We start from the raw sequence: 22,547 nt of genomic DNA, 5'->3' as shown, positions 1-22,547 counted from the left end.
TACTTCAGACCTACTTATCTGCATGTATATTCCCTCTTTGGATGGCTTATTTCTTCCAGGAGAGCAGTGAAACAAGACTGTGTTTATTAATAAGCAGTGCTTGTTGTCCAAGTGCACAAAACATTTAAGTACATCATTCCCTACCACCAACCAGAGAAGTCAACAGTAGCTCTTCAAATCTGATATTTAAATGTATATCCACCATTGCATCTGTTCTAGCACGCCTAGTTTCGACAAAAGGGGAACGCTAAACCTAAATGATAATGCTAAGACCTAATGCTAAAATAAGGAACCATTATGTAAAGTATACACACACAAACTTAGCCATTGGTAGAAGTTGTATCACAATAACACGGCTCATTTCCACAAATGTTTTCCATGAAAGTGTCCATAACTTGAAAATTAAGTTGTATTAGCTTTCAGCATTCATTTTAGGTTGCAAGTGTCATATGGTGTGCAAAATCCCATCTACTGTATGCCCCCCGGTGACAGCTAGTAGCGTGAGCTGCACTAGAACTGGTTGACAATTTTAAGGTCCTTGTGATAAGGGCCTGTAACTGTTTAAGGCCTGGTCTACATAGTTTTTGCACTGGTATAATTATTTGAGTTGCGGTTATTAAAAAAAGTTATACCAGTACAACCCCTCTTTCTACTGACATAAATATGTCTTAGATCAGTGCAACTTATTCCCCTTCCCATACATGAATAAGATATTCTGGTAGAGGCACCTTTTATATCAATATAATGGAGGATGGGTTTGTATACTCAAACTATATGGGTACAGTTAAGTAGTACAATGCGTATATTTATATATTCATAGATAAGACCAAAAGGGACCACTGTGATTATCTAGTCTGACCTTCTGTACACCATAGGACTTTCCTAAATTAACTCCTGTTTGAGTTACAGCATCTCTCCTGGAAAAGCATCCACCTGAGAGACATAGCTTACATCAACTTAACACAGCATCTACACCGTGCCATGTCGGCTGGAGATGCTCTCCCACCAACTTACCTTCCGCCTCTCGGCAAGGTGGAGTACTGAAGTCAACGGGAGAGCACTCTCCCATCAATTTATCACATTTTCACCAGACCTAGTAAATCGATGTTGCTGCATCAATCACAACGGTACCGATTTAGCATGCCAGCATAGACAAGCCCTTAGAGAAATAAGGCCTTGTCTAAATAAAGCCTGTATAATAGAGCACTGCCAGCAGCGGAGATCCAATATTAGCAATCATGTAGTGTCCAATCGTAGAACCCCTGTTGGGCAAAGAGGATAGCAGTAGAATGGGGAAGATAACTGTAGAGGAATGAGTTATTAGGGTAAGAAAGACACTCACATGCAGATACAGGACAGGAGAGAAAAGGCAAAATCTGCTAGCCAGAGGAGAACAGAAGACAGAAGAGAGAGACTAGAAAGTTTCTCAGCAGAAGTTCCCCTTGGCAGTCAGTCAGCTAAGCTGCTCCACAAAGAAATGCAGATTCATCATCCACAAGTTGCAGGAGCAATCATTTAAGGCAGTCATTTGTCTCTAAAATAAGGAATAAGGATTGGGCCATGCATATTTGACCACTGTCATGTGACATTCCATTTCAACAGGTTATTGAAAATCCCTAACATCACGGTACAGCGATCGGTCTGACCAGAGATGAAAAATGTGTATGGAAACCAGAACCCTTAGCTCTCAGCTACACTGGAACTAAAATATATGCTTGTTGCATCAGTTTTAGACTATTTCAGGTGGTCAATTTGGATTCATTAACAGTGGACTCCTAAATAGTTACCATAAACAAGTTTTAAGTAATTTTTTGAAGTGTACGATTTTAGCCCCAATGTAAATGGGGCCCTATGAACATCAGTGAATCCATTCCTTACTACCAAGTAGCTGAGAACCCCACAGCAAATGTTAACATAAAAGAATGCCTTTATTGACCTTAAGCTTTCAACCCTAGTTAACTCTAGGAAACCTACCTGTTGACAATTGTTCTCAACTGGCTCATGCAAAAACGCCTAAACTAAACAGTTTTGTCCCAGCTATCAGTTACACAATTTTTAGACTGTTAAATAAGATTACAGATTTTAGTTAGAAAACTGCTAGTCTAGTCTACTTTGCCTTAAAGTCAGTTTTGTTCTGCTGCCTCCCATTTCCTGTACCCTATTTGGATTGTTTTAGTTCTCTAGGCAGCTGTCACTATGACGAGCAACAGCAAGTGTGGTTTCCTGTTAACTCCAGCTCTTAGCACGCAAGTAACCATATAAGCAAAGGAAGGGAAAATGATTCTTAGTAGCATTTTAGCTATCATTAAGCATCTATCCAGCTTTAGAAAAAGATGAATTTTGGGTAACAAGTAATTAACATAATAAGATCCAGAAATTACACCACCAAAAAAAGGGAGGAAAGAAGGACCCTTACTTCTCTGAGAATTTGTAGAAGTCTTATTCTTCCTTGTCATTTAAGTTTATTTTCTACCAAAAGGTAATTACTAGAAACTGGGATGTGTAAGATTTATAAAAGAATGATCTAGGCTATCTCAAGCAGAATATTTCAATGGACATATAACTTGATAAATTAATGGCAGTTTTTGACGTGTTCCTAGAGCTTATAGAGGAGAGGCACCAAAATGTAAAGGAAAAGACTTATGCTGCTGGGTTCCATAGGTTTGAAACCCCCAACATATATAATTAGTACCCTCTTGACTACTCACTCTCTTATAATAGAAGTGCCATGAATGCTTGAGCAAAAATGTCATTTCAGGTGCTCTTTAACTGTTTCTGATGACAAGTGCTTTTAATTATAAATTGCTTGTTTTTCTGAAGGGGCTCAAAACACTTCCCTTCATGTACCAGTGAAATGAAACAGCTGCTCCTTCCCTGAACTATTATTGTGTAGGGTGTGCTATTGGTAGTGAATTATAGTATTCAAATGAATCAGATCATTTTTTGTTTAAGCCTTTCAAAAAAGAGTTACCAAACAAGTTCTTATATATATCACCAACACCTTAGACTACTGAATCTAGAAGTATTAAAAAACAAAAAAAAACAAAAAAAAAACAAACAAACAAACAAAAAAAAAAACTTATTCAACTATTTATGCTGCTTACTCCTTACATTTCATTGATTGGACAGACCAAGTCATTTTCATTTTGGGTGAAAGACTTAGCACTAGTATTTGAGTTGCAAATACTGCAGGGATATGTGAGCAAAGCCACTTCCTACTGGAATACCCAATTATGAAAACATTTCTATAGGTCTCAGATTTTGTAAATGCATACAGTATTTATAAAATTTTAAATTTTGAGGTAACAGTTTGACAGGGTTATTGCATAACTACTGAATTCAACAGATACCTGAAGTAGAATATTCTAGATAACTGTATTAAAGTAAACTGACCTAAGTATGACTTTTAAACGCAAATACATACAGGCATTAAAGACAGTAAATCACCATAAATGAATTATGGAACTTATATGAAGGAGATGGCAACAAGTGCAAAAGAACCCTGATCTAATGGAATAACATGTATTGTATTATGTACCTAAGATCTTAGAGCCTTTTGTCTATAATCTTCAGACAATATTTAATACTGATCTTTTTCAAAAGAAGCTCTTATCTTTCAGTTTAGTACCTGGTATGACCTGGATTTTTCTCAGTTAAACTTTTTACTAAATAAAGATATAAACCCAAATTAGATTCCTATAAGTATTTGCTGAAACTCAAAAATAACCCAATGATACTAGAGCTTAATGTACAATGCTTATGCTAATTATCAATGCTCATGTACTTACTAACAGTAAGTTACATAGAGGTCCAAACACCTGTTCAAGCATGTTTATTTGGCAATACATTGGTAAATCTTTAAATAGGAAAGGTTCCCATTTTGCCCCCACAGAGAAACCCTTCCTTTCACCAGCGCTCAAAATTTGGGTTCACCAGCTGCAAGTGAAAGGTCTGTTTTGGTGATCGAACAGATCTGTGAGCTGTATGTCAGCTAGTACCATTAAAGCCTTCCCAAGAGCACTACTTGCCACTTCTCTCCTAGCAACAACTTCTGTCACAGATGCCTTAATTTCCCTACCTGGTTCTTGCTGCTGCTGACTGTGATCCAGACTGTCTTCTGGCCTCCACCGCCTGGAAAAACCATAGCCAGCAATTTTCACATTTGGCAAACTGTTGCAATATTAATTTTTGAGCTCTGCTTTCACACACTTATCTTTTGACTCCAGTTTAGTTTATGCACACATCTAAATGTATAATAAAAGCACTGAATGTTTTAAGCACACAAGCAAGTCCCTAAAAATTCACTTACTGGAATAAGAAAGCTTCTCTGGTTACTAGAAGGGCCTAAGTAATCAATTTATGCAGAATGCATGTTTTCTGATTACAAAGATAACTTTCAAAATGTTATCCAATACAGTATACCATCTTCCTGAAGCTCCAGACAGTTTCAAAGCTGCTACTGCTACTTAGAATTTTGCTGAGCATCAGCATATTAGCATGACTTTGATTAGACTCACTGCTGCTATGAGCAGCAATGAACAGTAAAGAATCATGTCCATTTCATTACACTGCTGCATGTGAAAGCCAGAAGTGGCAAAAGAGGCAGAGACTGGAGGACTCAAAACTAAGAGTAGTGGAGACCTGCCATCTCTTCAGGACATGAAGGCAGCCCTGAGAGAAATTGAGTGAGAAAGGAAAAACAGAAAATTCCATCACCTTTCTAGCAGTGAAGTGATGGAGCATGAAGTTTAAGAGTTAGACTATACAGAGGCTCATAAAAGTTGAAGCACTCAAAGAAGGGTTATAGGGTAGCACCAATGTAGAAATATCAGCATCATCCCATTATTTTTCTACAATTCTCAGGAAACTGATTTTTATTTATTTAATAACCAGGGTTTCTTTCTGCCCCCTATCCCTTGCTGGTGCATATCCCCACCCTAGTCTATCATAGCTACCTGCACAGTGGGTTTAGTCCTCCAGTTACCTGATGTATAGCAAGTGTACAAGTCCCATCTCTATGATCTGTTTAAATATGATTTCACGTACTTGAAGTCATCTGATGAACTATCACTTTCCAGCTACTGTATGCTATTAATCTAGTCTCCCAATAGGTAAATTACCAGTGTTCAGTCTAGATCAAATATGAAACATCCTATACAGCATAAATTAGATTTGTATTACATTAATCTTCAGGTAACAGCTTTCTTCCCTCTTTCCTCCTCCAAACCCATCTCCTGTTACTCAAACAGTGAACAACATGTTCAGAGTTGGGCCATTGACACCAGAAGGGATGGAATGTTGGAACTTGAAAGTTTCACAGCAATTGGAAGTGACAGCTGAAGGAAGGATCTAAAGAAAGAAGAACACTTGCCCCACTGGGGAGAAAAGAGATGGGAAAGCGCACAGGAAGCTAGGGAACCGTGAGAGCAATGATGATAGGGATGAGAAAGGAAGGAGAAAGAAAATAAATGAAGAAACCAAGGGAGCCAGGAAAGAGACTGAGAAAGATCCTTGGTCTCACTGAACTGAGGGGAATGAGGCGTTTCAACTATCTGGTCCATTGGGAGTAATGGAAATACTCCAGAGAATGAAACATTTGTTTAAGGCACTGAGTTGAAAAAAGAACAAAACAAAACAAACAAAAAATGGGTTTAAAACCTGACAGAATTACTATCAGAAATCAGATATTTAATGGTATAGAACAGGCATGGACAAACATTTTGGCCCAGGAGCCACATCTGGGTATGGAAATTGTATGGCGGGCCATGAATGCTCACAAAATTGGGGTTGGGGTGCAGAACGGGGTGAAGGCTCTTGCTGGTGGTGCAGGCTCTGGGGTGGGGCCAGAAATGAGGAGTTCAGGGTGTGGGAGGGGCTCTGGGGTGGAGCAAGGGGTCCGGGTGTGGGGTCCAGCTGCAGATGCTGGTTCTGGGCTGGGGATGAGGGATTTGGGATGTAGGAGGGTGCTCGAGGCAGGGATCAAGGGGTTCAGCGTGTAGGGGGGGCGCCTCTGGGCTGGGGCAGGTGATTGGGACACAGATGTGTGTGAGGGCCCAGGGTGGGGATGAGGTGCTTGGGGTGCAGGAAGGTGCTCCAGGCTGGGATTGAGGGGATTTGACGGGCGGGGGATCAGGATTGGGGCATGGGGTGCAGGCTCTGAGCGGCTTTTACCTCAACAGCTCCGAGATGCAGCAGCATGTCTCCCCTCCAGCTTCAGGTGCAATCAGGCGGCTCTGCACGCAGTCCTGTCCACAGGCGCCACCCCTGCAGCGCCCACTGGCTGCAGTTCCTAACCAATGGGTGCTTCAGGGGCAGTGCTTAGGACGGAGGGAGCATGCGGACCCCCTGGCTGTCCCTACGTATATGAGCTGGAGGGGGGACATGCTGCTGTTTCTGGAAGCAATGGCACGTGCGTGCAGAGCGACCCCTGACCCCACTTCCTGGTTGGAGCATGGCAATCCCCAAACCCCGCTCCCCAGCAGGAGCTTGAAGGCCAGATTAAATCAGCTGGTGGGCTGGATGTGGCCCGCAGGCCATAGTTTGCCCACTTCTGGTGCGGAAGGTTCAGATAAAAAGATCAGTTACCATAGTAGGAGACATCCCAACAGCCAACCCTCATTACATTTACTTGCAGAGTAAATTGCTACAGAACATTATTAACATTGATTTTAAAAGACATTTTCTGGATAATTCTGCTAAAGAGTTTACAGTAAAAATTATTGTGTTCATAATAACAGCATTTAATAAGTCTCCTGAAGTTTAGGTGAATCTGAAACTGGACTATAAAAATTAAATGTTACTGTGGTGAGTGCAGAAGTGTGGCTCTGACCAACAACAACAGTAACACAAAGAATGGCTTTCTGCACAACTGCAGTATGATGGATAAGATAACTTACAGAGCAGAAGGACAGAGAAGCAGGAGACAGCAGCATACTTCCCATCTGTACACCAGGGCAAGTCTACACTACAAAATTAAGTCGACCTAAGTTACGTCGACATACAGTAACTGAAATAATTAAATTGCTTCTGCATCTCCACACTACACTCGTGTCAGCAGCGTCCATCCTCTCCAGGAGCACTTGCACCAATTTAACTGTCACTGTGGGGCATTGTTGGACAGCTTCTGAAAGGCAGCAACAGTCACTATAAGCAATGCAGTGTCTACTGCAGGGGTAGGCAACCTATGGCACGTGTGCCACAGGCAGCACGCAAGCTGATTTTCAGTGGCACTCACACTGCCCGGGTCCTGGCCACCGGTCTGAGGGGCTCTGCATTTTAATTTAATTTTAAATGAAGCTTCTTAAACATTTAAAAAACCTTATTTACTTTATATACAACAACAGTTTAGTTATACATTATAGACATAGAAAGAGACTTAAAAACATTAAAATGTATTACCGGCATGCAAAACCTTAAATCAGAGTGAATAAATGAAGACTCGGCACACCACGTCTGAAAGGATGCCGACCCCTGGTCTACTGCGTTAACTTAAGTGCTATGCCACCTGCAGAGGTACAGTTATGAAGTTGGTGTAGTGAGAGCTACATTTTAGAGTAGATACTTATAGAGTTAGGCTGACATCAAGCAGCTTTTGTCAACCTAACTCTGTAGTGTAGGCCAGTGGTTTTCAAACTTTTTTTCTGGCAACCCAGTTGAAGAAAATTATTGATGCCCGCAACCAAACAGAGCTGGGGATGAGGGAGCTGGGGCATGGGAACAGCTCAGGGCTGGGGCAGAGGGTTGGATTGGGAGTGAGGGCTGCAGGGTGGGGCCAAGAATGAGAGGTTCAGGGTGTGGGTGGGAGCTCTGGGCTGTGGCAGGCAGTTGGGGTGCACGAGATCAGGGCTATGGGCTGAGGGTGCAGGCTCTGGGGTAGGGACAGGGATAAAGGGTTTGAGGTGCAGGAAGGGACTTGGGGGGCTCAGGGCTGGGGCAAAGAATTGGGGTACAGGCTTACTTCGGGCTGCTCCCGATCAGCAGCACAGCAGGGGTGCTAAGGCAGGCTTCCTGGCTGTCCTGGCACCACGGACCACGCTGCGCCCCAGAAGCTGCCAGCAGCAGGTCTGGCTCCTAGGCGGAGGTGCGCAAGCGGCTCCGTGCAGCTCTCAGACACACCCCTTCCCCCCAGCTCCCATTGGCGTGTTCCTGGCCAATGGGAGTAGGGAGCCAGTGCTCGGGCCAGGGGCAGCGCATGGAGCCCTGTGCCCCCCCACCCCCCAACCTAGGAGCCAGACCTGCTGCTGGCCACTTTGGGGCACAGTGCGGTGTCAGAACAGGTAGGGACTAGCCTGCCTTAGCCAGGCAGCACCACCAACTTTTAACGGCCCAGTCAACGGTGCAGACCAGAGCCGCCGCAACCCAGTGCCTTGGATTCCTCGACCCAGCACTGGGTTGTGATCGGCAGTTTGAAAACCACTGGTGTAGGCCAGGCCCCAGACAAGGTTGTGGCAATAGTTAGGGACACTGACTCCACACAGATAAAGCCATTGCCTGTATGAGAGGAGCTTTGATTCTGATGTTCTCATTTCTTACTCCTAAGTCATCAGAAATGCACATCTTGAAACAGAGTCAAAGGAAAATGTATTTTAAAATGCCCACACCATTTTAGAGAGACAAGGTGGGTAACATAATATCCTATTGCCCTGGTCTACACTATGAACTCATGTTTGTATAACTAGGTCACTCAGCGGTATGGAGTACTTCCTTCAGCGCTCTAAGTATAGACAAGGCCTTATTGTCTGTTGGTGAAAGAAATGCGCTTTTCTTCAGTTCTGAGAGAGGTACTGAGTGTCACACCTATCACAAGGTGGAACAGGTTGTTTAGCATAAGTAAACAAATTCTAAGGGATGTTCAAGTTTAAGTGGTCCATTAACCCCTCTGCAAACACAGGCAAAAAGGGGGTTAGTGGGTTACAGACTGTTGTAAGACACAAATCCAGTGTCTTTATTAAGACTAGTTTTTAGTATCCAGCAAAGTTATGAATTTAAGTGTCCATGCTCATCTTCTGAAGTTGTTGTGCACATTTCCTTTGAGGATGAGGACTGGGTGGGTCCCGAAGCCTGGGCTCCACCCCAAGCCTGAATATCTGCACCTTAATTAAAGTGCCCTGTAGCCTAAGCCGTGTGAGCCCAAGTCAGCTGATACATAGGTGTCAAACTGCAGTGTTGATATAGAGTTAAAAACTATGCAAACAGTCCAACTTGCAGAGAAAAAACAAAACAAAACAAAAACACCCCACAACTCTAAAGTAGATTATTGTACCATAAAAACAGAAAGAGAAGTGCCTGTCTTTCAAGTAGTAGTTAAGGAATCCAAATCCTAAGCATAAATCCAACAGTCAGACCTAGAGAGCACCTATACTTATTTCTTTATAAGATGAGTAAGTGTTCTTAACACTCCCCCAATCTTTTTCTAGCAACCATAAAGAGGAGGTCCATTATGACACAACATGCAGGGGTGCATTTTGTACAATTACAATTTCAGGTGTCTGGCAAAGGTATGGTGTTTAGTTTGAAGTCCTATACACGCCTGTAATGATCTCAGAGTAACTGTTTTTAAAGATTATGTGCCTAACAGAGTGCACAGTGCTGACTGATCCAGGCTGGAAGCCAGGGGTGTCTAACTCTATCTTTCAGGGGGATATAGTACCCTAATGATGGTTGGGAGTCTTACTTCGTAGGCTCACAGCCCTGGAAGTATTAGGGATGTATGGTTCCCTGTACTGGGTCTTGGGGTGGGACAATCCTCTCAATTCCCTTATAAAAGTGTGACTTCTTTTCCTAGAAGACCACTAGTTTTTGGCTTTTTCTGTACATCTACCTAGAAACTTGACCAATTGGCTATTTTCCTGCTCTGGGCTGGAGGAGGATTTTGTATTAAATCAAAGTATGTATTAGAAACAGCCCTTACATTATAATGTTTTCAAGTTATTTTTTGTTTCCCCCCCCAACTTTTCAATTCATAATTAAAACTATGCAAGTGTACATAGTGCCTCAGATTTCACCATTCATGTTGTTAAAGTTTGAGATTTGCTGAGAACTTCTCTGGGTAAATTTGAATTGTTCAGAATATTCCCTGGGGTGAGAATGATCATTCTTTGCCAGACAAAACTACTTTGTTTTGGATCCCTGACATTAATATATAACCTGGGGATGTCACGATCAAATCTCCTAAACACACTAGAAAAGTTGTTGACAGCACCCTACCATTTTAGGGGTTAAGTGATCATTTAAATATTAACAAGAACTGAAATCCCTCTACTTCCCACCTTCTTAGTAAGCACAGAAGTATTGGAAATATGGTACGAAAACCGTTTTCCCTTGTAGAAGCTGTTTATCAAGCTCTAAGTGCCCCATAGACGTAAGCCAAGCGCCTTCCACACATTGAAGTTTTGTTACAATGCAAGCTGAAAATAGGAAAGTATGTGCTTCAAATGACTTGCAGCTGAATTTATGTAAATACATGTATATTTACACTTCTTATTTTGGCAGGCATGTGGCTAGGTTGGGACAGAGATGGAAGTTGACCTCTCCTGCAGAGAATCCATGGATGGATGTAGGGGGTCAGTGGCAAGGAGCTCCCCACCAGCCTTGGAGGGGCTGCAGGGCTAGCACTGTTGGATATGAAGTATTGGGAACATGGACTCCCTTTTAGGGGTGCAATGTTGGCTATGTATGTGTTTCCTATCTTTTGCAGGGAGCCATCGCTAGCTGAGAAAAAGAAAAATGTCTTTGTCATACTCCTTTCACAAGATACAGCTCCAGCTGTGAAGTATAGGAGGGAATCTCATTACTCTTACAGTGGATATATTGCTGGCTATGTTTGGAGCAGGTGATAACCAAGTGGGAATTGTAGCTCTCACGCTGCTGAAAGTAGATGAGAACTCTCCCTATTTCTGGGTCTGGCTAAGCAGTGATCCCCAATAACTGCTCTTCTCTCCTTGGCTGGTGCAGTGAAAACTCTCACTCCTGTTTCACTCTACTTTAAACACTTGTTTGTTGGGTGTAGTGCTGGCTGTATATGAATGGGACATAAAGAGACTCTCCTGCTGAGGTGTCCCCTTTCCTGCAGGTAGTGCAGTGCTGGGTTAGGTTATATAGGTGCAGTACTGGCACTGCATGAGGTGTGCTGGGTATCCATGAAGAGATCTCACCAACCTTGCAGGTGGTACCCCCGGGTATGTATGGCTCTGTCTACACATGGATCTCATGCGTGGGTCTCAATTCTCAGGTTGTCAGGGTGCTAGAGATCTGTATACCAGAGTAGAGGGGCTCTCCCGTCCCTTGCAGGAGGTGCAATGCCGGCTGTCTGAATGGTATAGGGGGGTGCGGAGCGGGCTGTGTGTATGGTGATGGTGGGGTACGGAGCTCACCCCCCGGGAAGGGGGTGCGGTGCTGGCTGTGTGTGCGCGCGCACAGGGGTGCGAAGCTCACCTCCCTTGCAGGGGGTGCGGTGCTGGCTGTGCTGCGCCCGGTAACCCTCGATCAACTCCCACTCTCCGTTGTCGCGTTTGATGGGGAAGGAGACGCTGAGCACGTGGTTGCAGGGCTTGATGATGCGGAGGATGCCGCGGACGCGGTGGCGCCGCTCCTCTGGGCTCTCCCGCGAGCGCAGCCCCTCCACCAGCTTGTCCTCCACGATGCTGGCGCCGCGGTCGAAGAAGCCCTCCACCATCTTGAAGAAGTTGGGGTCGTCCTCCTGCTCCGCCTCGCTGTAGCGCCGCCGCTGCGGGAGCCCCCCGCTGGGGCCGCCCCACAGGGCTGCTGCTACCGCCGCGCTGGGCTCCGTGCCCGCCAGCACCGAGCCGGCCCCGGCGCGGGACGCGAGCAGCTCCCCTAGGTAACGGTACATGGTGGCAGCTGCAGCGGGGCCAGGAGGCAGAGTCGGGGCTGCTCTAGCGCTGCGCGGCCGATGGCACAACAGAGGCGGCCTGGCTCCGCCGCCGCCTTTAAATGGCCCCGCGGGGCGAGGCCGGAGGGGCGGCTCGGGTCACACAACACCTCCCTGCCGCGCGTGCGCACACGCCGCGCCCGGAACCCCTCCGCCCTCTTGGCTCCGCCGTGAGGAGCTGGGCGCGGTGCCGGCCTTCAGCCCGTCTCCCGGAAGGCCCGAGGTGGGTGTGTGGCGCGCATGCGTGTCGGGATCTAGCCTCCGTTCGTCGTCGCTCTCAGTCCAGGGTGCTGGTGGGGGATCGGGAACTTAAAGTGCTTCCGCCCGTGCGCGGGGCTCGGGAGCGTGCGGAGCGGTCGCTTCTCCCCACTGCAGGCGCGGGCGGCCCCGTGGGAGTCTGCGCCTGGGCAGGGGGCCCTCTCCAGTAGAGCCGGTCATCCTTCCCCTTCCGCTGCGGGGAGCGGCAGAGCCCCTGACCTCCCCTTTCGTTCCCCGGGCCCGCGGGCACTGTTGCGCGCCCGCCCGGCTGCACCGTTCTTTCCGGTTCCCTCTGCCCACAGCCCCCCCTCCCCTCGAGCGATGGCCACATTGGCTATCCCGGCTGAGCAAGCTTTAGCCCAGTGGCTCTCAACCTTTCCAGGCTACTGTACCCCTTTCAGGAGTCTGCTTTGGTTTGCCTACCGAGTTTTATCTCACTTAAAAAGTACCTGCTTACAAAATTAGACGTAAAAATACAAACGTGTCATATCCCACTATTACTAAAAAATTGCTTGTTCTAATTTTTTACCATATAATTTGGAAATAAATCCACTGAAATGTAAATATTGTATTTACATTTCAGTGTATAGTATATAGATCAGTATAAACAAGTCGTATGAAACGTTAGTTTGTACTGACTTTGCTAATGCTTTTTTATATAGCCTGTTATAAAACGAGGCAAATACCTAGATGAGTTGATGTACCCCCTGGAAGCCCTCTAAGTAACCCTGGGGTATATGTACCCGTGGTTGAGAATCATTGCTTTAACCTACAGTGCTGACGAGCTTTGCTGCATTGCTTATCTGGGGTACAGGGACCCTCTGCCCTAAGTAACACAGGGCTCAACATGCAGCCATTTGTAGCTTCCTTAGCTTTGGGTATTCCCTATCCTGCCTGTCTGTCCTGGGGTTGTAACTGGGTGACACAGAGAGCCCTGTTCTCTGACCCTCTCAGAACAATGTTCTTGTAGGTTTTAATGGGAGCCAAGATTAGAGCAGACATGCATAGCCAGGGAGAACTGCACAAGTGATCCATTGTGTGTTATGTCCCCTTCTGGACCCAAGCCATAGGATGTGAATCTGATCGTGGTGAAAAACAGTGTACTAACTTCCTTGACAGAGTTAGACAATAGCAGTCTCATTATCTTTTATTCAAGGATGTCATTTCAGAAGAAAAACTGCTGGTGTATGTGTATATGTGATTATATTATATCCTGCAAAGTCTTGGGGTGACAGGGAAGGAAGTAGAGCATATAGATCTATGAAAACTTCCCCCGAGAGGGACAACAGCTGCCTCCCAATCCATATCAAATGATGCTGCTGGTTTTCTGAAAGACTCTTTTTCTGGGAAAATATCCATTCTAAATAGGAGCAAGGAGGGAAAGGAAGAGTGGAAATATTGTTGAATACAATTTCAGGCTTCCTAACCTGTACAGGATATTTTTTCATTTCTTCTCTATTTACAGATGAATAAAAGTACTGTTTAGTGCAAATCAGGCTAATTTTGGCCAGAGCATACAACCCCCTTGCCAAGCAAACATGCTGCCCTCTGAACAGTGGGAACAGGGACATGTGTCTGTCTAGATCAGGGGTAGGCAGACTATGGCACGTGTGCTAAAGGCAGCAGGTGAGCTGATTTTCAGTGGCACTCACACTGCCCGGGTCCTGGCCACTGGTCCAAGGAGCTCTGCATTTTATTTACATTTAAATGAAGATTCTTAAACATTTAAAAAAAACTTATTTACTTTATATACAATAATAGTTATATATTATAGACTTATAAAAAGAGATCTTCTAAAAACGTTAAAAGCGAAACCTTAAACTAGAGTGAATAAATGAAGACTCAGCACACTACTTCTGAAAGGTTGCTTACCTCTGATCTAGATAGATATCCTAATCTCAAAATTCTTCAGGCATGTACAAGATATATCTCTACTGCGATATAACGCGACCCGATAGAACGTGGGTTCGCATACCACACAGTAAAGTTCTGACACGCTGCTCTGAGCAGTGTGTTAAGGGTGTTGGGCCAGGCTGGGGATGAAGGGTTTGATAAGGGGCAGAGGGTCTCCCCCCCCAAGTCCTGGGGGGCAGGAGCTGTGGGAGGGCACTTTTGGGGGCCCCACAGTCCCAGAGTCACCCGGGGGATTAGCGGGGGGCTGGGAGGAGCCTGCTCTGCTTCCCTCGCCCCGGCCCCAGCTGTGTCACTCGGGAGGGGGCTGGGGGAAGAGATCCCCCGCACTCACCAGCAGCGGCAGAAGTGGAGCAGCCAGCCCCAGCCCGCTCCACTCCACCTGCTCCCAGCCGCAGTACTCTGCTTCCTGCCACAGATGAGTATGGGGGGCATCCTTTCCCCAGCTTCCCCACGCTCACCGGCGGTGGGAAGCGGAGCAACCCAGCCCCAGCCAGCTCCACTCTGCCAGCTCCCAGCCGTGGCGCTCCGCTTTCCGCTGCAGGTGAGTGCAGGACCTTTCCCCAGCTGCCCCCCAGCGACACGGCTGGGGCCGGGGGAAGGAAAGCTGTGTTGCTCTGCTTCCCGCTGCAGGTGAGTGCGGGGGAACATCCTTGCCCCAACCTCTCCGCACTCACCGACGGCAGGAAGCGGAGTGCCGTGGCTGGGAGCTGGCAGGGTGAAGTAGACTGGGGCCGGGCTGCTCCGCTTCCTGCTATTGCCAGTGAGTGCCTGTCGGGGCAGGAAGGGGTGGATAGGGATCGGAGCAGTGAGGGACAGGGGGGTTGGGTAGCAGGTGGGATCCTGGGGGCGATTAGGGATGGGGTCTCTGGAGGGGGTGGTCAGGGAGCAAGGAACGGGCGGGGCAAAGCAAGTTTGATATAACACGTTCTCACCTATAACATGGTGAGATTTTTTTTTTCTTTTGTCTCCTGAGGACCGTGTTATATTGGGGTAGAGGCGTATATGTTGTACATGAATCAACCCACAATCAGTAGGGTGGGAAAACTTGAAAAAACAGGCCAACTGAAGTAAAATAAACCTACCTTTTGACAGGGAGAGAGTTTTGACTTCTGCTATATTGGAAACAAATTTCAGGACACAGTCTGAAATAAGATTCTTTCCTGGAGGCCAAATCCAAGCAATAATGCTTTGCAAACTGTGTGGAGAGACCATCTAGCTCAGAGGTTCTCAAACTAGGGTTTGGAACCCTCAGGGGGTTGCCAGGTTATTACATAGGGGGTCATGAGCTGTCAGATTCAACCACAAACTCTGCTTTGCCTCCAGCATTTATAATGGTGTTAAATATATTTAAAAGTTTTTAATTTAAAAAGAGGGTAGTACTCAGAGGCTTGCTATGTGAAGGGGGTCACCAGTACAAAAGTTTGAGTACCACTGATCTAGCTCCTGTGCAGATGTCTGTGATGGAAATACCTCAGGGTTTGTCCTCCTTGCAGTTAAGTTGAGTTTTCCCCCTAATTTGAGTCACATCCACACAAAATGATTAAAGGTCTCGAAAACATGACCTCTGAGGGAAGAATGAAAAAATTGGGTTTGTTTAGGCTGGAAAAGAGAAGACTGAGAGGGAACATGATAACCGTTTTCAAGTACATAAAAGGTTGTTACAAGGAGGAGGTAGAAAAATTGTTGTTCTTTACCTCTGAGCATAGGACAAGAAGCAATGGGCTTAAATTGCAGCAAGGGAGGTTTAGGTTGGACATTAGGAAAAACTTCCCAACTGTCAGAGGTGGTTAAACACTGGAATAAATTGCCTAGGGAGGTTGTGGAATCTCCATCAGTGGAGATTTTTAAGAGCAGGTTAGACCTGTCAGGGACAGTCTAGATAATACTAATGATTCTAAAACTCCTTATTTTGAGTGTGGGGGTGCATTGAACTTTAGTTGGCCCATCAAGGGGTATAGATAAAGCTCAAGTTAGCATGGCTTGCCACCTGCTAACACAACCAGTTTGTGCATCTCAAAGTGTTTTGTGATGGGGCAGATTTTGCTCAAAATAGGGTAACTTGAGAAGAGTTAGGTATAGATAACTTGATTTAACTTGCAATCATACCCTAAGGCAGACTATGGTGGCTACAGTGTCCCAACCTGAAGAAACTTTTAGACATATAATATGAGGAGCAATCAGACATCGGTTTAGTCCTCTGGGTTGCAGCATTTTCCAGTGAGTTGATTTCAAAAGAAAAACCCATTTGTCTTTCTCCCTGGAGCTAATGATTGCGCTACTGATAAGACTTTACTCATTGGGTGGAGTTATTTGCATCACGTCAGGCAGGAGCTCAAACCTCTCAGTGCAGTGAAACTCCAGGAGTCTCAGAGTATGGGTACGCCTGAAACTTCAAAGCGCTGCCGTGCGAGTGTGGTCACAGCGCCAGTGCTGGGAGAGAGCTCTCCCAGCGCTGCATGTACTCCACATCCTTGTGGGGTTTAGCTTGCAGCGCTGGGAGCCGCGCTCCCAGCACTGCGGCACTGTTTACACTGTCGCTTTGCAGCGCTGTATCTTGCAGTGCTCAGGGGGGTGTTTTTTTCACACCCCTGAGCGAGAAAGTGGCGCTTTACAGCACTGCAAGTGTAGCCAAGGCCTGACTCACATTAATGGGGCTTTTCTAACTGCCAGGAAACCTTTAAGTTCTGACATTTCAACCTTTCTCTGTGAGAAGCATCAGCCTGAACATGTTTGCTGTAAGAATTGCAGGAGAGACCGAAAGAATGGCTTTCCTCTGTCTTATCCAGTTGTGTTGACATCCTTATGCCTGCTTTTCAAGTATTATATTTGGGAACATCTGGGCCCAATTTTGCCTTCAGATAAATATATGTAACTTTCATTGAAGTAAATGAAAGTTATGTGTTCTAATCAGAAGTCAGAATTGAGCTCAGAGTGTGTGGCTGCCCAGTACTGCAGTTGGTGAAGATATCATTTGTTAGCGCCAGAAGTAGGAGGTAATATCATTAGGAGCCTGTCTATGTGGACACTTAATTTGTGGCAAACCAGAGTGTAAATCTACCTTGTGTTAGCATGCCCTAAGTGCCCATATGGCTCTGCTGCTGCATACAAAAGTTCTGTAGTGCTCTTTGCTCTACTGCGCTTTGAAACGGATGATTAAAGCGCACTAGAGAACTTACAGTGCATGCAGCAGGATCCACACAGGTGCTTAGTGCAAGGTAGATTTATGCCCCAGTTTGCTGCAAACTAAGGGGTCACCTAGACAAGCCCTAAGTGACAAGCTGAACTATAGAACAGTCATGAAAAAGGAATTTCAAAAAAATACACAAAACCTCCTGTGTACTTGTCTCAAGAAGTGATATGAGTAACTTGCAGTTAGTGAACATCAATATATTTGATGCTTTTTATTGTGGGGTCAAAGACAGAAAGGTCTTTGCAAAAATCAATATTTTTTTGTTAATTTTTGCAGTTTTGAACAGGGAAGACTGTTAAACATGCAGTGGAAAAAGGTCCAAATTATATGAAACAAAAGTACTATGTACAAGTGCAGTCCCATATCACACAGTATACACTTATGCAACTGTATTACAAGTATTTTTACAAAGGAGTTTTTACATGTACATAATAGATCAGCATTTCTCAAACTGGAGTCCGTGAGGGTACTGCAGCGGGTCCTTGGGCCCTGCTGATCAACTTCTTCTGCTCCCACCCAGTGCCTCCTGTAGGTCGGGGAACAGCTGTTCAGCGGCGTGCAGGAGGTGCTGGGAGGGAGAGGGAGGAGTGGAGACAGGGTGTGCTTGGAGGTGGGGTGAGAGTGGGGCCTTGGGGGAAGTAGTGGAGTGGGGGGCGGGGCCTGGGGTTGAGCAAGGGACTCGGGCATCTGTGAAAATTTTGTAAATCAAAATGGGAGTCCTCCGGTTGCTAAAATTTGAGAACTGCTGTAATAGATCAATGAATAAAGGAAACTGAATAGATAGAATCCCAGTTTCTGTTTTATATTGTCACTGCATGATAAATACCCCTAATTGTCAGAGATAAGAAGTAGGGAAGACCACTGAAGAGAGAATAGCAGGCTCCTGCTCACCTTCAAGATTTGTGTGGTATATCATTATGTATTTTGGTAGTTCTTAAAGGCCAATCAAGAATGGGACCCTTTTATTCTAGGTGCTGTGCAGCCACAGAGTAGTACATAGTCCAGGCACTGAAGAGCTTACAATCTAAATAGACAAGACAGGCACAGGATGTGGGAATGTGTATAACACACAAGCACAGTGAACAATGTGATGGCGGCATATTACATTAGGTCTATGATTTTTTGGCGTAGGGGCTTACTTAGGAAGAGATAAACTAAAGGGGGAGGAGAGGAGAGAGCAGGGGTTAAAATGATCATGTCCAGAGTCTGAAGATTCCTATTAGTAAAACAGAGGGAAGCAAAAGCAAGAAATGTTTCTTTTTAGGAAGAACTGATTTTGCAGATGTTGTCAAGCCTGCTTTAGAAACTCAGCCTCTCAATATATTTACATTATTAGAATTGCTCAATTACTTCGATATATTAATATGGAGATAGATACTGTCAGGGCTGATTCCCCACTCTGGCACTTTGAGTGCAGAAAGTGGGGGCCTGCAAGGATTCAGAAATTAATACTGGCCACTCCAGGCTGATATTAAACTCCCAAGGTCACAGTTTCTCTCTGACCTTGGATGGGTAGATGCTGCCACCAACCAAGTGCAAAAGAACCCTTTGGGACCCAGGAAGGCTCACTTGGGAATTCCTTCCTGTGGTATACTCAGAAGCCCTTTCACTTGGCCCCCGGGAAGAGCTGAGAAAGAAAACAAAGGAAATTAGCTGTTGCCCCCAGCTAATTAAACAACATGCACAAACCTCTTAGGGACACACAAATCCAAGCCTGTTCTTAAAAAAGGAAATTTTATTAAAAACAAAAAGAAAATACATCTGAAAACTCAGGCTATTGCTAGATTTTAAAAGAAACAATTACAAAAATTAAGCATCAAGATAGGTCTCATGAGGTTCATCTGAAAGGTTACAAGCAAAACAAAAGCACCTGGGGTTAGCACAGAGGAGTCCACAAGCCAATAAAAAAGAAAAAAAACCAAAACAAAAAAAAACCCCGTAATCGCTGTGACATTGTAGTCTATATGATTTTATAAAAATATGCTAATAAGTGAATATAATATAACTGGAATATGCTTAATGCAAAAAGTCTCTTGTAAAGTATCATTACAAAGCTTATAATCTACTGAGTGTGATCATCCTATTTGTATAAATGTACCACTCTTGTATCTGAAACTAGAAATATGAAATATAACTCTGAGGGCCTATTGTAGTTATGCAAAGTGAGGGGCATTAATGGTGGTTTGGAATCTTGATGACTCCCATTAACCAGGACAGTTGACTGCAGATGGCTGTTTTACCTGTAAGTCTTCCTGTATACATGTGTGCTGGCAAGTGGGCAATGAAGTCTTGCAGTGACATGTGATCATGTCACTTGAACTGGAATCCATCTTTAACCTGGTGTCTTTCCATTGAGAAGAGTGGGTGGGAACCCAGAGAGGGACAAAGGTTTCCCACCTTATGCAAAAGATATATAAAGGGTGGAACAGAACAAAGGGAGGAGAGGAGCCATCATGAAGAATCCCTAGCTACCACCTGAGCTGGAACAAGAGCTGTACCAGAGGAAAGAATTGTGCCCAGGCCTGGAAGGTGTCCAGTCTGAGGAAAAAACTTACTGAAGCATCTCTGAGGGTGAGATTATCTGTATTCAGTTTGATTAGACATAGATTTGTGCACATTTTATTTTATTTTGCTTGGTGACTTACTTTGTTCTGTCTGTTACTACTTGGAACCACTTAAATCCTACTTTCTGTATTTAATAAAATCACTTTTTACTTATTAATTAACCAGAGTGTATAATACCTGGGGGAGCAAAACACTGTGCATATCTCTCTATCAGTGTTATAGAGGGTGAACAATTTATGAGTTTACCCTGTATAAGCTTTATACAGGGTAAAACAGATTTATATTTGGGTTTAGACCCCATTGGGAGTTGGGCATCTGAGTGTTAAAGACAAGCACACTTCTGTGAGCTGCTTTCAGGTAAACCTGCAGTTTTTGGGGCAAGTAATTCAGACCTGGGTCTTTGTTGGAGCAGATGGGAGTGTCTGGCTCAGCAAGACAGGGTGCTGAGTATTAACGAAACTTTTATTTTGGGAACAGGAGGTGAATGCAGGGCATGAGACAATGGTGGAGGGCACGTCAGCAGTGGCTCATCACCCTGAGAAAGTGGCTATGTGCTTTTGATGAGGGAAGGAGATCATGCAGGCGTTCTTCGGTATTTCTGTTGCCTGCATAGTGGATTGAAGATAGCTGATGCAGGTTTTAATAGCTGTGGCATCAAGCACAGAATGGTAGGACTACATGGTCATGCAAACCTGGGATGCACAGCAACGGTTCCAGAACTTCAGGTGAGGAAGGCCATCTTCCTGGAACTGTGATTGAGGAGCTTGCCCTGACACTTTTTCAGTAGACACATGAGTACCTGGACAGCGCATGAGAGAGGACTTTATGGGTGCAAAAGCAGACTGCTATTATACTTGGATATCCCCAGAGGGCTACAGCTTGTTGGCTATCAATCGGTTTGGTATTTAGCAAGACAACTGTTGGTGCTGTGGTGCGGGAGGTTTTTGTGATTTAGCCATGGGTGGTGATGGCTGCTAATGTCCCCAAAACAAGGAACTAGCTTTAAGAGAATGGGTTCCGTGATTGTGCTGGGGCTATTGGTGGCTCATATATGATCACTGTTTGCCCCTACCAGGTGCATTATGAATATGTCAACTGGCAAGGATACTACTTGCTCATTATGCAGGCCTTCTGCGGGTCCTTGACCTTTTCCCTCCCCCTCACCCCCCTGTTCAGGCTCCTCACTTTCAGGGGACTCTCAGGTGTGACTGGATTCCTGGTGTGAGGATTAAGCACTGCTGCATTTTTTACCTGTCTTACTTTGGGACTTTGAAAGTTGTTTTAACTTGGTGTGGAATCTGCTGAAGCTTGAAAACTATATTAATGAATTATGCTTAGAATCCAGGACTTGAACTGGACTCTGAGAGACATCATTCCTTTCCTGGAAAGGGAGATGGCCTGTTCTGATCTATAGTGGAGAAGACTACAACGGATCATACTGAAAGGTGAACTGTCAGGCTGGAAGGAGGTTAATAGTCAGGGATATCATACAGGAAGATCTGGATGACCTTGTAAACTGGAGTAATAGTAATAGGAAGAAATTTAATAGTGAAAAGTGCAAGGTCATGCATTTAGGGATTAATAACAAGAATTTTAAGTTATAAATTGGGGACATATCAGTTTGGAAGTAACAGAGGAGGAGAAAGACCTTGGAGTATTGGTTGATCACAGAGATGACTATGAGCCGCCAATGTGATATGGCCATTAAAAAAGCTAATGCCAGTTTTAGGATGCATCAGAGAGGTATTTCCAGCAAAGATAAGGAGGTGTTAGTACCGTTATACAAGGCACTGGTGAGACCTCATCTGGAATACTGTGTGCAGTTCTGGTCTCCATGTTTAAGAAGGATGAATTGATGATCCGAGGAATGGAAAACCTGTCTTATGAAAGGAGACTGAAAGAGCTTGGCTTGTTTAGCCTAACCAAAAGAAGGCTGAGGGGGATATGATTGCTCTTTATAAATATATCAGAGGGATAAATATTAGGGAGGGAGAGGAATTATTTAAGCTTAGTACCAATGTGGACACAAGAACAAATGGATATAAACTGGACACTAGGAAGTTGAGACTTGAAATTAGACGAAGGTTTCTAACCATTAGAGGAGTGAAGTTCTGGAACAGCCTTCCAAGGGGAGTAGTGGGGCAAAAGACATATCTGGCTTTAAGACTAAGCTTGATAAGTTTATGGAGGGATGGTATGATGGGATAGCCTAATTTTGGCAAATTTTGGCAACTGATCTTTGATTATCAGCAGGTAAGTATGCCCAGTGGTCTGTGATGGGATGTTAGATGGGGTGGGATCTGAGTTACTACAGAGAATTCTTTCCTGGGTGCTGGCTGGTGAGTCTTGCCCACATGCTCAGGGTTTAACTGATCGCCATATTTGGGTCGGGGAAGGAATTTTCCTCCAGGGCAGATTGGCAGAGCAGAGGCCCTGGAGGTTTTTCGCCTTCCTCTGCAGCTCCCCCCCCATGGTTCCTCCGGCCGTGCTGTGGCCATGCTGTGCCCCCCTTCAATCCTGGGGTGCGACAGCCCCCCCCCCCAGTTCCAGCCCTATGTGTGTGTGCAGGGAACAGGGGGTTACAGCCTGGATCAGGGTTACAGGCCCTGGCTTTGCTCAGGGGTTCTGACCCCTCATGCCTGGGCAGGAAGGCAGCTTCTGGCAGGTCCGAGCCCGTTGGGCAGCGGGGCAGTTTGGGGGAGACTCTGCGCTCCAGGCTGAGCGCTGGCC

General features: G+C 45.2%; 2 protein-coding genes across 7 annotated transcripts in view; one reads left to right on the top strand and one right to left on the bottom strand.

Moving 5' to 3' along the window:
* Nucleotides 1-11,859, bottom strand: part of GLUD1 (glutamate dehydrogenase 1) — a 51,155-nt gene extending 39,296 nt beyond the window's left edge. The window contains exon 1 of the mRNA XM_032780685.2: nucleotides 11,434-11,859. Coding sequence (XP_032636576.1) covers nucleotides 11,434-11,851 — 418 coding nt within the window. The 5' untranslated portion in view covers nucleotides 11,852-11,859. The remainder of the gene's footprint in view (nucleotides 1-11,433) is intronic.
* The window catches only part of SHLD2 (shieldin complex subunit 2), a 115,840-nt gene that overhangs the window by 26,525 nt on the left and 66,768 nt on the right, over nucleotides 1-22,547 (top strand). For 2 of the 6 annotated variants that reach the window (XR_012657039.1, XM_075072535.1), the window contains exon 1: nucleotides 12,028-12,113. The exons of 1 other annotated variant lie outside the window; for it this stretch is intronic. The gene's annotated coding sequence lies outside the window, so the exon portion shown is untranslated. Of the gene's footprint in view, nucleotides 1-11,544; nucleotides 11,840-12,027; nucleotides 12,114-22,547 lie in introns of those variants that run through there. 3 more of the 6 variants (XM_075072537.1, XM_075072538.1, XM_075072536.1) reach the window with 3 other exon arrangements.

Source organism: Chelonoidis abingdonii, chromosome 15 (genome assembly GCF_003597395.2).
Source record: "Chelonoidis abingdonii isolate Lonesome George chromosome 15, CheloAbing_2.0, whole genome shotgun sequence".
NCBI lineage: Eukaryota > Metazoa > Chordata > Testudines > Testudinidae > Chelonoidis > Chelonoidis abingdonii.
This window is presented reverse-complemented; position numbering and strand designations above follow the sequence as displayed.